This window comes from Colobus angolensis, unplaced genomic scaffold (assembly GCF_000951035.1).
Source record: "Colobus angolensis palliatus isolate OR3802 unplaced genomic scaffold, Cang.pa_1.0 Scaffold71, whole genome shotgun sequence".
Taxonomy (NCBI): Eukaryota; Metazoa; Chordata; class Mammalia; order Primates; family Cercopithecidae; genus Colobus; species Colobus angolensis.
This window is the reverse complement of record NW_012120821.1, coordinates 11,386,590-11,402,990: the sequence shown is the minus strand read 5'-3', so window position 1 is coordinate 11,402,990 and position 16,401 is coordinate 11,386,590. Positions and strand designations below refer to the sequence as shown.

The 16,401-nt window shown below is 41.8% G+C and overlaps 1 protein-coding gene across 3 annotated transcripts in view; it reads right to left on the bottom strand.

Annotated features, from left to right (window-relative positions):
* Nucleotides 1-16,401, bottom strand: part of CDK5RAP2 (CDK5 regulatory subunit associated protein 2) — a 201,248-nt gene that overhangs the window by 65,940 nt on the left and 118,907 nt on the right. For 2 of the 3 annotated variants that reach the window (XM_011927417.1, XM_011927418.1), the window contains exons 16-20: nucleotides 14,945-15,075; nucleotides 13,335-13,444; nucleotides 11,101-11,238; nucleotides 3,866-3,961; nucleotides 1,749-1,921 (exon numbers count right to left, since the gene is read on the bottom strand). In XM_011927417.1, the coding sequence (XP_011782807.1) occupies nucleotides 1,749-1,921; nucleotides 3,866-3,961; nucleotides 11,101-11,238; nucleotides 13,335-13,444; nucleotides 14,945-15,075 (648 nt within the window). The remainder of the gene's footprint in view (nucleotides 1-1,748; nucleotides 1,922-3,865; nucleotides 3,962-11,100; nucleotides 11,239-13,334; nucleotides 13,445-14,944; nucleotides 15,076-16,401) is intronic. The other variant, XM_011927419.1, reaches the window with a different exon arrangement.

Sequence of the window (16,401 nt, the reverse complement as noted above, 5' to 3'; positions counted from 1 at the left end):
GAGACTCCGTCTCAAAAAAAAAAAAAAAAAAAAATGACAATTGTTATTTGGCTAGCCAAAGGAAGACCATTACTCACCACCAAACAACACAATAAAACCAAGGAAAAATACTTTACACATGGGTAGTAGAAGGTGGTGAAAGAGTCCATTATAATATACTAAAGTGGTGGTGCTATTAAATAAAATATTTCAAGTGTTATTTTGCTAGAAATTTGAATAGCAGATTCATTAAGCTATAACTATAAGCCGGACCTTTTCAATGGTTCAGTCCAAGAGACTTCTCAGAGCCCAAATATTGTTTATATTTGGCATCTGTGCCATGAGGAAGGCATAAGGGAAGAGGAATTGACATTTCCTAAGCACTTACCATGTGCCAAATCCTCTAAATACACTGAATCCTCACAATAAGACTGTGAGAGGGGGATTCGTTAAAAGCCCATTTTATAGATGAATAAATGGGCTCATAAAGGTTCAGGATCCCCCAACCAAGTGGCAGAGCAAAGCTGAGATTCCAGACCTTTCTGACTCCCATTTCAGCTGGGGCTGAAATGCTTCCATTGCCAGAAGGAAGCATTTCCCCCAACCGCCCAATTCACCACGCTCCTACCACAGCCCACTGCACTCTCCTCCCTGATTCACATCACCCAAGTACATTCCCACATGGCCCTCACACAAAAAGTGTCTTTTAACTCTGAAGTAAAATTAGGGATCCTGATGTTCAGGAAATCCTCCATTTCCCAAGCACCAACTACTATGGTCATCTAACTACTTGCGATAATAAGCCAGAATTGCCACTGAGCATGTCTTCCAAGAAGACTCACGCTAGAAAAATACTGGACAGATATCAGGGATTGGGGAGGAGTCAGGCTTGCTGAGCTCACAAAAACAGAGTGCTTCAATCCCATTTTTCCACTGAAGAAACGCCCGTAAGGCTTAGTCCATCAATGATACAAGAAATATTAGCGTTCCTGGCTCTTGTCAAGAGTCATGGGCAATCATTACTGCTCCATTTCTCTACCTATTCGGGAGGAGAACTGAAAACTGTTACTGAACACGCACCACACCACACGCCAGCCATTTTTCTTAAGTGTATTTTTCTTACTCCCCACAGCAACCCTAAGAAGTAATCAGATAAACTGAGGCACTGAGAGATAAAAAGACAGCTCTTTTTGGTTCCAAAGCCCAAGCAGCTGTTATGGAAGGACTAGGAAGAACGTGAAAGGGGGAAAAATTACTCCCAAAGGATTAATTGAAAAAACACAAATGTATGGAATGTTTCTCCTTTTTTGTTTTAAGGAAAACAACCTGTAGTATCTCCTCACATAGGAATGGCTCCCAACAGATACAATGAGAAGAGAACTTTAATTCAAGCTCAACAAAAACAGCAGAATCACAACTACAGTGATATTTTTTAAGCTGTTGTTGAAACTGGGAGAGATTTCAGTAGGGCTGATTCCTCTCGCTGACAGCAAGGCAGCCCTTTCTGGGGCTCCCAGGAATAATTCTCAAAGAAAGCTTTCTTTCTCCTCTTTATAATGGGCTTACATGAGGCTTTGCTGACATTCCCTCACAGCCACTAGGATGCAGCCTAATTACTTAATTGCATGACTGGCAAGATTCCTTCCAAGCCATTTCAGGAGCTCTCTCAGGTAAATTACACAGCAGCATCATCTAAACCCATTTAGCAAAATGAGTTTGTTCTCCCCTAGAACTAGAGAAACAAAGGAATGTCTGGGCCTCATGTCTACCTGGATTCCAGTAACAACGTGGCCTTCTCATTGAACAAAGGGGCAAGCAGGTTTATGAACACGCCTTCTTCTAGGCAGCCGGGTGCGTGGGCCCCATCGGATTCTAAAATCTTAGGCTCCGTGCGCCTTAAGTATCCATTTTTGCAGCCTCCTTTGGAAAGGTCTTTCATAATCTGCAAATAAAAGTATTTGGTGAAATAATAGAATAAGGAGTAAGGGAAGCGGGTGTGTGGAGAGAGGATGGAGATGCAGGGTAAGTGAGTAAGTGCAAATAAGCCAGACACACTGAGCCAGAGAGAAACAAAAAAGGAAAGCGGGAGAAGGAGGAAGAGAGAGAGACACAGGCACGCAGGTGCACACATACTCACTTTAACGCAGGGAGATGTTCTAGAAAGAGGATAGAGATGTTTACATCACTTCTCCTCACCCTCAGTTTCCTCACCTATAAAATGGGGGTAGTAATGGTACCTCCCGCGGTTCTTAGGAGAATGAAATGAGACCACCTCAGGTTACTTGTCTTACTCACTACAGGTGCACACTGGAAATGCATTCTCCCACCCCTACGGCCCACTCCTTGAAAGTTCTTTCTAAGAGTAGGGAACCCATGTCATTAACAATGATTTGAGTGCTTATTACATTCTTCTTGCAATGTATCCTCCTTATTATGTATCAGAAAGCTGACTTACTCTTTACAGACACATACAGTTTAACATGGCTTTGATCTTTCTCATTAGGAAGGTAGAGAGTTCCTAATTCCCATGAAGATGTTATTTACGGATCCACCTTCTTGGGTCACTGAGGGTCCCAGAGGAGTGGTACCAAAGACGCAACTAGTTAAAGCCTGTACTGGGCATGTCTTTGAGGTGCTGCAATTAGCATTCTTTCTCCCCTATCCAAAGCTGTAAATTTCTTCTACCAGTCTGTAAATAATTCCTCTTGACTTCATTACTGCTGGTGATATACACACTAGCCATCACCCCCATCTCTCTACACTGGTGAAATGATTAAGATTTTTAAATGGAAGACAAGACCTACACAAATGAGTTGTTATTTATAGTGTCTTCTTTGCCACCAATCTAGTTATTAAATCCAACTAATAAGCAACCTCCAAAGAAGGAAACGTATAGAATAATAAAAACAAAAATTATTATTTACTGAGCACTTATTACATGCCTTTCTATTTAAATATCACAATACTAAAAGGAAGTATTACTATTCTCATTGATGAGGAAACTCAGGCTTAGAGGTTAAACACTAATTAACCAAGGTCACAGAGATAGTAGTGCCAAAGCTAAGACTTCGAATGAGGTTCATCTGGTTGCACTTTTAATTACTTTGCTTTCTAAAACTATCTATATTTTAAGATCTTCCCTTTGTGACTCCACAAACTTGAACACCCTGAAGGCCAAAAATGCCAAATCTGTAGCATCTTACCCCCACCACATCCCAGTCTCTAGGGTTCTTTCAACTTTGGAGACTGCTTGGAGTCTCCCACACATTTTATGAATTAGAGGGTTGGAGACTGCTTGCTCCAAATGTTCAGTATCAATGTGATTGGAAGAGTGCTCTATGTGGATGGGGGTCATATTCTCACAATGCCCAAATGACAGTGTGGGTTCCAGATGAGGAGACTGCAGAGCGCCCCTAGGAAGGGGAGCTAAGTTCCATCAGTAGGTCTTTACGCCTCAACCAAATGATCTGGTAGTTCACACAGTCCAGAAACAAGAGTTCTTATCCCAACTCTATCACTGATTTACTCTGTGCCCCCAAATAAATCATCACTCCTCAAAGGCTTCAGTTTCTAATTCATAAAATGGGTTGGATTAGATCACTGAAGATTTGTCCAGGTCAAACATCCAATGCCTGTTATTCTACTATAACAAGTCCATTTTTATTTGCAAGTATACGCTTGTTTTCATGTTTCATGACTGGCTCTGTCACCCAGTTTTTAACTTCTAAGAGGGAAGAGACCTAGTCTTTGCTTTCCACTGGCACATGAAAGGTACACGATACAGGCAGAATGAACAGAACACTCACTGGACTCATTCCAGACTCGAAGACTGGTTTGGACAGAGAGTAGAATAGATGAAATAAGGAGTTAACTGCAAGGTTCCTACCTCATTACTCTGCTGCAAATGCTGGTCACTCAGGAAATTATTCTCGTCATCCTCTCCAATTTTGATCGTGTCCTCATCCTCCTTGCTAGCCATAAGCTACATGGAGCATGGAATGATGTGAAAATGCAACCCAAAAAAGTGTGCAGCATGAATATGTATGAATAAGTCAGTAATGCCTTTTTTTTTTTAATGCAAAACAAAAGGCAAACAAAAAAGAGGAAGAAACAAATGCCAAAGCCATGAAATAAAAATTAACCAAAGTTAGAGTTGCTAGTTGTGGTGAATCACACCAGCTGCCTGGATCAAGCATAATTTAAGGACAAATTCCCCAAGAAAACAACTAAAGACATTTCCCCTTGCCCTTGCATGGCCTTTCCTTAGCTGCCGTAAATTAAATATGCTGTATGCCACTGCCACTCCTGCCTTTGCTAAATTCACTTTCAGATTATATAAAAGTAACAAGATTTTGGAAAACAGCCCCTTGATGGAATTGAAAATATCAAATAGCAAGAAAGTAATAAATGAAATTTATGGTGTGCCCAATTTATGCACCATTTCTCCTATTTAGCGCAAGGCATAAACCTCTTCTTGTTTGACTGTCACACCTCTGAGATGGACAGTCCTGGCAACACTGTCATTTTGCTGACAAAAAGTCCTCATCTCTAATGAGAAGAGTATCACGCTTGCCTGACGATAACTTTATGCTTTTGGAAACGAAGGACAGTTATTTATAAAGACTGCATAAATCCCTAATGCTTCAAAGAAGTGTAAATCCCAAAGCTTCTGAGTGCTACAAAATGGACAGTACAAAGTTCTCAAGAAAGCCAGTTCTCAGCTCTCCGGAAAAGTAAAAATTCTATTCATGGGGCACCTGAATTAACCAAATTAAAAATGAGAGAAAAGGTGGCCAGCCACTCCCGGGTAAGGAATCAATCGAAGCTATGTCAAAATTATACCAAATCTTATCTCACCAATAAAAGAGTCTGACCAGGTGCGGTGGCTCACAGCTGTAATCTTAGCACTTTGGGAGCCCTAGGCAGGCAGATTGCTTGAGCTCAGCAGTTCAAGACCAGTCAGGACAACAGAGTGAGACACTTGTCTCTACAGGAAGTACAAAAATTCTCCGGGTGTGGTGGCACATGCCTGTAGTCCCAAGAGACTGAGGCAGAAGGATCACCTGAGCCCAGGGAGGTTGAGGCTGCAGTGAGCCGTGATCACACCACTGCACTCCAGCCTGGACAACAGAGTAAAGACCCTGTCTCGAAAACAAAAACAAAACAAAATAGTCCACACCGAAGGTGCTGAAACCACGGCGTACTGGGTCATTTGTTGGGTGTGTTGTACATGTGAGATACCTACGGTTCTAGTTCAAGTTTTATCTCTGAATCCCTGCGTTTAGTCAATTATCCCCATAGCTCTCCAGTCCAACTCTCTGATTTTCCTTTCAGAAGAAAAACATTGTTTTGGAAGAAAAACAAAACAAAGGCAACTGAGTTCAGTTTTTATAGAAACTTCCCAGGGTCAGAACATATTCAATCTAACCATATCTAAATCTGCAATCAGGATCAAACAGAAGTGATGATCAAAAACCATATCCCACTATCCTATCAAGCACAAAACAGACTAGACATGCATAAATATACCTACTGAGGTATAAAAGTTTATAAATATGGGTAAGGAAGCCTCTTTCTCTTTTGGTTTCTTCCCTCATTACCGTAACATTCTCACCGTGATAAAGACTAACTGGAACTATCAAACTCATTGTGGGAATATAAAAGGTTTGGAAAAAGCATTGGCATTTCTTATAAAACTAATAACCCTATGACTCAGGAATTCTACTCATAGGTACTCGTTAAGTTTAAAAAAAAAAAAAAAATATGTCCCAACTAAGAATTGTACACGAATGCTCATATCACCTTTTACCCAAGTGTCCATTAATAGCAGAATGAATAAACAATGTAATCCATTCATGCAATGGAATACTACTTGGCAATAAAAAGGAACAAACTTGATGCACTAACAACATAGATGAATCTCAAAAATAAAATGCTGAGTAAAAGAATATATACAAAAGAGAATATACTGTAGGACTCCACTTATATGAAGGTCTAGGCAAAATTTTGGGACAAAATCAGAAGAGCAGCTGGGGTGGGATTGGGTTTGGACAACAGAGGACATGCAGGCTCTTGATAGGGGTTTGCCTTACACAGGCACATACACTTGTAAAACTTAGTGAACACAGGCTTACAATTTCTACAGTTCATTTAACTATATGCATTTATTGAAGATAATGTACACTGAAGTACTTAGGGGGAAGTATATTGATGTTTGTAGCTTCAATTAAAATTTATCAGAAAGATGAGACAGAGTGATGATGGGCAGGTGGGAAATGTGAATAGAACCTAGGTGGTGAGTATATGGGTATTCACTGTAAAAATCTTTTCACTTTGCTGTGTCTGAATTTTTTCATAATAAAATATTAGGAGAAAGTCTTTCCCATCTTTAAAACAAAACAAAACAGGGCCGGGCGTGGAGGCTCACGCCTGTAATTCCAGCACTTTGGAAGGCTGAGGTGGGTGGATCATGAGGTCAGGAGATCGAGACCATCCTGGCTAACATTGTGAAACCCCATCTCTACTAAAAATACAAAAAATTAGCCGGGTGTGGTGGCGGACGACTGTAATCCCAGCTACTCGGGAGGCTGAGGTAGGAGAATGGTGTGAACCTGGGAGGCGGAGCTTAGCTTGCAGTGAGCTGAGATTGCACCACTGTACTCCAGCCTGGGCGACAGAGTGAGACTCCGTCTCAAAACAATAACAAAAGTCTCTCTCTGATTCCCCAACAGCTCTGGTCACTGAGTGTTCTCTGCCTCTCTCCAGGCTTCTGCAAGGGGTCTATTCTCACCTTCTGCAATGTGACTTTTACTGCCCAGGAAAGGTCCCCAAAGACCTTGTTTATTAACAAGAGATGAAATCCACATGGGGTTAGGAAGGAGGCAGAGAGAAGCTCCTCCCTGACTCCTGCGGATCTGAGAAGAGTTTCCCCTAAGTTTAGCTGAGCAAAGAAACTATCGTTAACACGTCATTCCAAGTTGAAATATGAAAAGCATCAAAGTTATTCTGCATTTCCAGAACCATAACCATGCCAATACTTGATACAGTGAAGTAAAAATTCACTTTCATTTTTCTTTACCTCTGCTGACCTGGTCAAAATTAAAAGTAAACTCTCAGTTTCCAGGAATGGTCAAGAAATTAAATGTTACAGACATAGAGAAATGTACTTCATGCTACATGCTGCTTACCCATTTTCGAAGACATAGAATTAAGATGTCAGAGAGAACTGAGTCACTATACCTGGCTCAGCTTCCAGCCCTACCACCACTAAAGCAACCTCCAAACCTCCAAGTATCAACTGGCTCTATCCTCATTTCCTCACTTCTCATCACTTCTCTAAGCCCTGCAAGCTGGCTTCTGTCCCCCTCACTCTAATGAAACTGGTCATGGGACTCACAGGAAGTTCTCAGTACTTTTTTCTTTCTCGTCTTCTCAGAGTGTTCCACAGTATGAAACACTCCCTCCTTGAAACCCCATGCTGTTACTCTGCACTCCACTGCCTCTCCCCCTCTCCTTGAGCTATTCTTTCTTCATCTTCTTGGCAGCTCCCCTTCCTCCTCCAGGAAGAACTTCCCTTAATCCCCAAAGTGAGGGCTGAGCACCTGTCTACAACTCCCTTGAGACTCTGCATTCACTCCATCAGAGCCCTCACCACACTCTACCACGACTGCCCCTCTGCTTCTCTAGATTACATCCTAGACAGGGCGGGGACATGCATGTGTTCATAGTTTTAACATCAATGCCTGATGCTCAGTAACACCGCTGAACAAATAAACAAATGAATAATGACTTTTTTCAAAACGAGATCTAGAAACAAGTTGTTTTCAGGATTACCTCTGGTCTTGCTACTCAAAGCGTATTCCTTAGGGCAGCAGAAGCATCATCACCCAAATTTGTTAGAAATACAGACTCTCAGGCCCCATGCTAGGCTTACTGGACAAGAATCTGCATTTTAACAAGACTCTCAGGAAATTTACGTACACATTAAACTTCAGAAGCACTGCCCTATGGTGTTGCTAAACAACTCTAAAGGGAGTCAGAAGAGGGTTATAGTCCCATCTCTGCCACTAACTCACCAAAAAAATAAAATAAAATAGCTGTTTTACTGAGTACCTACCACATGCCAGAACTGTGCCAAGGGCTTTATAAATCATGTAAAACTCGTAATAACGTATGAAGTCAAATTGTTAGAAAGTTCCTCCTTTTAATGAAATTAAATCTGTTCTGACAAACCAGGTTTTATTGTTACTATTAACAGAATATTTAACAAGTACCTTCTACTTCTGAGAACCATTTCTGTCCTTTAGAGTCACACAAGGTCTATTTCTTGTCAACATGACAGCCCTACAAATATTTGAGTTCAATTCAATTATGCCCCTTTGTCCAGGTTTCCTCTCTACGTCAAAAAAAGTTAGTTTTCTAACCATTCTTAATAATGACAATATAAGTAAATAATAATAGTAACTAACGCTTTCGAGCCTTTGCAGTGTGCCAGGACTCATGCCACATGCTTTCTTTACACATAGCCTACACTCAGAAGGCAGGTCCACGAGTTATACAGTTCCTGGCTTTCTATGATCACCGTCCTGACTACACTGTGCTGAAATCACTCCTCTGTATCAATTTTCAACCTAATTATCCTATAATGCATGAATAACCAGCAAATAAATATGAGAAAATAGGTGCAACCTCATATTTTTTTAAATGTACACAGCAACAACAGGATACCTGTTCTTGGTGTTTTGTTTGGTGGTGTCTATGTGAAATACCAGCAGGCAGGAACTGAGCACCATGGTACCCAGCTGGTGAGGTTCTACACCAGAGCCAGCATCTTAAAAAGAAATCTGACAAACTCTATTAGAGCCTTCAAACTACTTATAGTCTTTTACAAATTAGAAGTTGTTGGGGGGCGGGGGAGAATAAATAAATAAATGAAAATAAATTGTATGCCTATTGCATATTTATATCTGTCCTTTGACCTACTAATGACACATATCTGGGAATCAACTCTAAGGAAAAAAAAAAACCCTAAACACAGAAAAAGATTTGTGTTCAAAGACATTTATTAGGAAATTAAAAATGGCAAATCACTAGAAATAACCTACATGTCCAACAGCAGTGAGGCAGTTAAGTTTCAGCACATTCATAAGATGAGATGAGATGCTATGACATAATAGCAATTAGCAAGAACAGAAGACAAAGCTGCATTCCAGGAGAGGTATGTGCATACACATGTTCATACACACAAATACAGAAGGAACACTTCCAAATGTTAATTAACTGTGTGCTTGTTTTAAAGTGACAGAAATAGGGGTAATTTATTCTCTCTGTTTTCCAAATGTTGGGGTAATGCTATGGGTTAATTAAATATTGGAGAAAAAATACTGAATTTTAAAAATAAAAATATACCTGCTTTCCCCCCCCCGCCTTTTCTGATTTATAGGCTCCTAGAGAACAGGAATCATACCCAGACCCCACTTTGCAAGTCATGCTGCTCGGGAAATGCTGTGGACAATATACGCATTTCTGGTTTGTTTCTGATTTGTTTCTCATCAAAGGAGAACCACACGTACTCCCAGAGAACCACAGGCTCCGCTCTTTCCCATCTCACCCTCACCCTAACTCCATCTACTCCCTCAGCTAAGATTCCAGTGGGCACATCACCTTTCCCATCCCATTCTGGGGGATGATGGGGAGTTGTGCTATAAAGAACAAGGCTATTCATGGGGAACATCAAATCGAAGTACAATATGATAAAAGACTCAACAAATCTGAGTCGGCTGATATTAAGATCTTAGGGTGGGAAAAGGAAAAAGCCATTTTCTCAAGGGACATAATGGGACATTTAACAGACTTTTGTTTTAAAGGGCAAATGAACAAACAAAACACACCGCTTGTGTCTCAAATGAAGTTGGTGAATAACGCTGCCTCGGAGGAAGCAAATCAGACTTGTTTTTCCCTAAATGGATCACAGATATTCTTGGTTTTCAAAATTATCTAGAGTCCTGGAGGCTAAGATCAATAATGTTCCCTCTCACAAAGAAAGAAGATGGCCAGAGTGCAGCATAAATACCTTTGAGCACTTCCCACTTGGAAGGTAGGAGGAGACAGCTTAAGGCTGACAAATTTTTCCCAAGAAATGATGTTGCAATGAATGTGAGTTCTCCGTCTACCTGGCACTCCAGGTAGAGCAGAAGACAACCCCAACCAGGAAGATTCCAGTTTCATACACGAGGGAGCCCTACTACTGCACTTTATGGGAGAGCAGTTCTGGTCTTCCGAAACAATGCTAACACGCGCATGAAGCAAGGTGCTTCCTACGGGAGAGTCAGGCCAAGATAGGGAATGAAGAGGGAAACAACATCACAACTTCAGGGTCCTCCCATTGTGCAGCCCGGGTCCCAAACAGAGAAAATCAGAGCCAACAAATCACAAAGATCAGCACTGAGGCCCAGAAGTCATCAAGGAGAATAAGACTTCTTTCCTCTTTTCCCGGGTGGGTTGTGTGTATGTCAGTTTTTCAATATTAATGTATTCATTAAGGCTGCATCCACACTATTCAAATTATCTGGGTGGTTTGGAAACTCTCCAGATCCCTCTGAGACCACATCACTCATCCAGATGTGTGCCATCTGCAGCACAGGTCCCAGGGCTGGACCAGAGTCAAAGCATCACAGTATGTCGAACGTGTCCATGGAGACATGACTCGAACCTGAGGAAGCCTGTGGGCAGACCTGACAGCCTAGTGGGACCCTCAATAACCAGTTCACAACAAAGGGAATTTCAGTTAGAGATCTCCCCAGGAACAGATGCAGTCTTGAAAAACCTTTCGGGTTGTTATACATACATACATACATATAAATATATGGTTTGTATACATACATACATATATATGAATATATGGTTTTGATGGGGTTTTTTTTTTTGAGACAGGGTCTCGCTCTATCCCGCAGGCTGGAGTGCAGTGGTGTAATCACAGCTCACTGCAGCCTCAACCTCCTGGGCCCAAGTGATCCTCCCACCTCAGCCTCCCAAAGTGCCGGGATTACAGGCGTGAGCCACCATACCAATCCGGTTGTTATATTTTTGTAATCAGCACATGACAATAAAAATATTTCTTACCTCTGTTTGTTCTGTAGACACAAGTCTATCTGGAAACCCATTTCCCTGGAAACCCATGCAGGAGAGATCAAAAATGGTTTTCTTCAGATGCTGGTTGTCTGTATACAGCTCCTTCACTAGCTGTATGAGGTCACTGACCTAGGAGGTAAGAACAAGGAGAGGGCTGTCTACCCAACAAGAGACTTCAGCTTCCCAGGGCCACAGCCCCAGACAGCCCTATTAAGCGACTCTTTGGCACCATGGTTATGGGGAATCAGGCTGATTCTAGCCCTCAGGATACCCTGCGCACAGTGACAAAAACACTGGCTTTAACATCTGACATACCAGTATTCTAATCCCAGAGCCATCATTTCAAGACAAAAAGATTCTGGGCAAACTGCACAATCGAAGTCCCAGTTTCCTCATCTGTAGAGTTACTATGAGAACTGAACAGGATTGTGGTCACAGCGCACTGAAGTCCCTGGCACGGTCTAAGTGTTAAGTCAGTGACAGCTAATACTATCTCTCTCCTGTATTTGAGGCCCTCTGGAGGAAAAGTCTCCCAAGGCTAAAGTTTCTGAAACTGTATCAGAGTCTTACTTTTCACTAGTGACCTCCTCCTCTGCACACCTATCTGGCAATGCCAGTAATATTAACAGTTGTCAATTATGAAGCAATTTATGGCTAGTAAAATACTCCTACAAGCTTTAGTCCATCACTCCTTGCAAAAATCCTGAGGAGGTGAACAGGCTAGTATGTCTATCTCCATTTTACAATGAGGACATGAAATACAAAGAAATTTAACTGCCCAAAGTCCCACAGCCAGGGTGCCTGGAGAGCTAAATGAGACAGAACAATGGCCAAAGTGCCTAACCATGTGAAAGAGCAGCTGCCTCTACACAGGCAGAGCTGGGCCTGGGTCTTGCGAGGCCAGACACATAAGGAACCAAGCAGACACCACCTTGGTTTCCTGCAGGCTTCAAATCCCAATGGCCAGTAATTTTCCGAGGCTTCTTGATGGAAGCGATTATTAGCTCTTCAAATAACATGGAAATTCCCACCCTGAGTACACATAGTAGATATCCAATACATCAAAATATGAACAAAAATTGGATCTAATCCTCAAGGAGGTTCTAGTAGGAAGAACAAGACATTCTGAATTTACTAAGTGTCAACCAAGTGAACTACCTCCTGGCCTTACCACAGCCCCAGTAGGCACTAGCAGCAGCTATTATCATCATCTTTAAAAACTAACAGCTGCCTCCATACTCCTTGCCCTATTCCTCCCAAAATACCCAAAATTTTATTCTCCTTGCTATTTCTTCGTTCCGTGCCTTACACAGGCTGCTTTCTCTTTCTTTGCTGAGAAAGTGGAGACCTGGGCAAACTCTGAATTTGTCCTTCAAAACCCACTTCAAGTCTCACTTCTGTTGAGAAGCTTCCCCTGATCAAGTAAGCTCACCCCGCCATCTCCCATACAGGCAATTAACCTCTCCTCTGCTATTTCTATACCTTGTACAGCTGCCCATACAGCAACCTTGCACCTCACATTGTAATTACTTGTTTACATGCCTATGTCTTCTATCAGAATGTAAATTATTCCAAGGTGGAAACTGAATCTCAGTCACACATACATGATAATTTTACAATAAATCAGTCTCGAACCTCCTATTCCTAACAATGTTTTTCAGAACCTTGAAACACTAAACCACTCTAACCAGGCCACTGATCAACACATTGAAGAACCTTTCCAGTTGAAAAAAAGATGTATTGATCAAACCTGGAATGTTATTCATTCAAAATGTATCTATTATGAGCTCCTGTATGTGTACCAGGCAATGGGAAATCAGAAACAAGTAAGACATAATCACTAAGTTTAAGATGTTCACAACCTAGCAAGGAAATATAGACAAATAACCACATAATTACAGATCAGTAAGAGAAGGACATCGATTTGGATTAGGTACAAAAAAAGAGGTGAACAGCCTGCAGGAAAAGTGGCTAACTCTAAACGGAGGGGCCAGAGAGCTTTTCCTCAAGGAGATCAAGCCTGGCTGGGTTCTTAGGCCTGGGGAGTTTATCAGACACGAGGGAAGGTACTCCAGGTAATGGACACAGGAGGGGCACACACAATAAGGCAGAGGGGATAGGAAGGAAGGAGAGGGGCCTTCAGAATCTTAACCTCTCATCAGGAACCCAAGATACAACAAACAATCTAACAAAAAGAAATGCACTAAAAGTTAATAGGTCAATACCTTTTTCTTAAGTTCTTCTTGAGAAAAATGTTCCACTTGAAACCGATTGTTTTCTTCAAGGCAAATACTTAGATAAGATGTTTGATCACTATAAAATGAAAATGATTCTTCTGCCCAAAAAAACAAAAGGTGGGGAGGGGGAAGAGAAAAGGAATATCAAAAACAGGTCCTCCCAAGATTGATCCCTGTGCAATCCATCCAAAGGAATGTGAATGGGGGAGGTGGGGCGGAAGGGAGCATAGTACACAGAGGGGGCCTAAGGCACCACCTTTGGCGCAAAAGTAATTTTCCCTTTCTCAACAGGCTGGTATTTCAATGTATGGTTTCATCTTAGGCCGTGGGTTTTCACTGTGGCCAACTGTGAATTACAATTTGCATATCAAGTATTGTGCCTGGAGACCATTCTGAATGGCACAAGAAAATGGTGATTTCAGTTTAAATGAGGGACTGATTCTGTTTAGGGGAAAATGCAGAAAAATTAGATGTGACCCACAAGGGCAGAACTCAAGGGAGATAAAAGTGTCTGATCTATTTTTTTTACTGGCCCCAGAACCCTCACAGGAAACCAGCACACTAAGTGCAGAAAGTGCCTGCTAGTGCTAAGACAGAAGAATCTCTGGTCACCGATGTAAGGATCTGCTTCCTTTGCAGCAAAGGTCAATTGTAATAGGAAGGGGAGAAGCAGGGGGCGGGGGGAAGATGTGTGTGTATGTGTACTGAGCAAGGCATATCAACAAACAGTATCTCATTTAACACACACGTGTAAGAGCTGATACACCTGAACTACGGTGTAGAATACTAGAAAGAGCTAAACTTAAAGGAAGATGCCTTGGCTCAAATCTGGGCACATCAACCCCCAGCTGAGCCCTGGTTTCTTCATCTACCTACTCTACCTAATGAGATGACTGTGAGGGTCACAGGTGGAAAGTCAGGTGCCTAGCACTGTGCCTCGTACAGAGCAGATGCTCAAGAGATGTCAAACCTACCACTGTTATTATCAATTTTTACCATATGTGTCAGGCACCAGGCTAGAGATACAGAAGGGAATCAGATACCAACCCGAACTTTAAAGGGTTCAAGTTCTACCAGGGGAGAGGGTCAAATCTTAATATTACTGTGATGAATACAGAAAACATATGTCCTACAGGACCCTCATGTTGTAGCCCTCCTTTAATGCATATACACCACTAAAAACAGTGCTTCAACCTAAAACAGCGTCTCACCCATATGTGCGTGTGGTCTTGGGCTCTCTGCAGTAGGTGCTGTGGTAGGCAGTACTCAGATGTTTTGGGCAGTGAGGGCTGTAATCCCCCAGAAAAGGGGATTGCAAGTGCCCAGGGATATTTGGAACTAGAAGTATCAACTGATGCAGAAAACAGTAGAGGCAGCTAGGAAGCAATCCTGCACCTGACCTTCAGCAGAATTTAGTACAACTTACTGGGCTCTTCTACTAGGAAGGCTAACATCAGCGTGGTCACCACAAAAAGGATCTCCAGATGAAACCCTGTGTTTGCTTCATCCCTTAACAAATATTTAGGACTCTCGTGAAGTTCAGTTCATGCCCTCCAAGTGGAAAAACCAAAGAGAAGCACATAGAATAAAGTGTGTACCTTCCCGCCTCCGAATTTCGCTGATCTGCTCCTCCAAGGTCTTCCGCAAATTCTGATATGAAAGCACATCCCGCTCCAGTTGCTTCCGCAGGGCAAAAATGTTGTTTAACTCAGCCTGCAGGTTGTTGATACTTGGTAAAACAAGACACCAGAAGTTTTAAAACAGACCTATTTGTACTTTTAGATGCAAAGCCCAGAAACTGTTCCTGTGATTTTTATGTCATTTGTGTTTTTTTCTGGTTATAAAAGTAAATACAGGTTTACTATAGAAGATTTTAAATACAACAGTATAAAGAAAACAAAAATTACCCGGCTCCTACTACCAACTAACACACGGCAGACTGTATTTCCTTCCAATCTTTTCCCCTATGAGTAATTTACATGGCTGAAATAATACTAGACATACGATGCTGATATGCATTCCTCACTTCATAATTCCCTATATTTTTAGCAATTATTTGCAAACATCATTTTTAATGACCATATAATATTAAACCAGGTGAATGTCCTACCACTTACTTTAACTCATCCCCTATTAGTGGATACCTGGGTCATTTCCAAATTTTTGCTATAGGCATAACTAGGTGAAAATAATGTAATTCTCCAGTCCAGAACGTGTCTCTGTTCTGAACAATGCCCTGAGAGGGCTTGGGTATAGAAAGGGAGGCTCCCCAGGGCCTGGGTGTCACTTGGACACCCAGGCTTCAGAAGAAAGGGAGACAGAGGACTCCTGCTGCGCTCCTCAAAAGAGTCATATTGGAAGTAAGGGTGGGGGACAGGTGGGAAGAGAAAAAAATAAAGGAAGAGTGAGTCAATAATAAGAGAGAGAAAAGGACTAATCTATTAGGGGTCAACAAAACTCCAGTGATGGGTTAACCACTCAGAAATGTATAGTATGAGCGGATTTTTATTCTGGGACAGGAGACGTAGTGCTAAGCTGTACAGAGAGCTCGCACGGACTAGAAGCCCAAAACCCAGAGGAGGCCAAGAAAATGACACCTCCCAGAATTTGCATTAATCTTGGGGAGCCCTGTCCAACAGAACTTTCTCCAGTGATGGAAATATTCTATACCTTCACTGTCAACTACAATAGCCACTAGCTACAGGTGCCTATTGAGCATTTAAAATGTGGCTAATGTACCAAGGAACTAAATGTTTCATTTTATTAAATTTACAGTAAGTTTAAATGTGAACAGCCACATGGCTAGTGGCTACTGAACTGGACAGTGCGGATCCATAGAAACGGCTTTGGACTCCTACTGATGTGCAATTTGCAGAGATTGGAACCACTTAAATCCGGCTCTCAGAAGAACATGGAGACCCCAGCTGACATCTGAATAGAATGAATAATGCTTCACTGTGCATCTCTGTGGTTAAAGCCTTATTTGACATCCAGGTTGTTTTCTTAAGAAAGATTCCCAGCAATGCAATTACTGGGTCAAAGTATATGAACATTT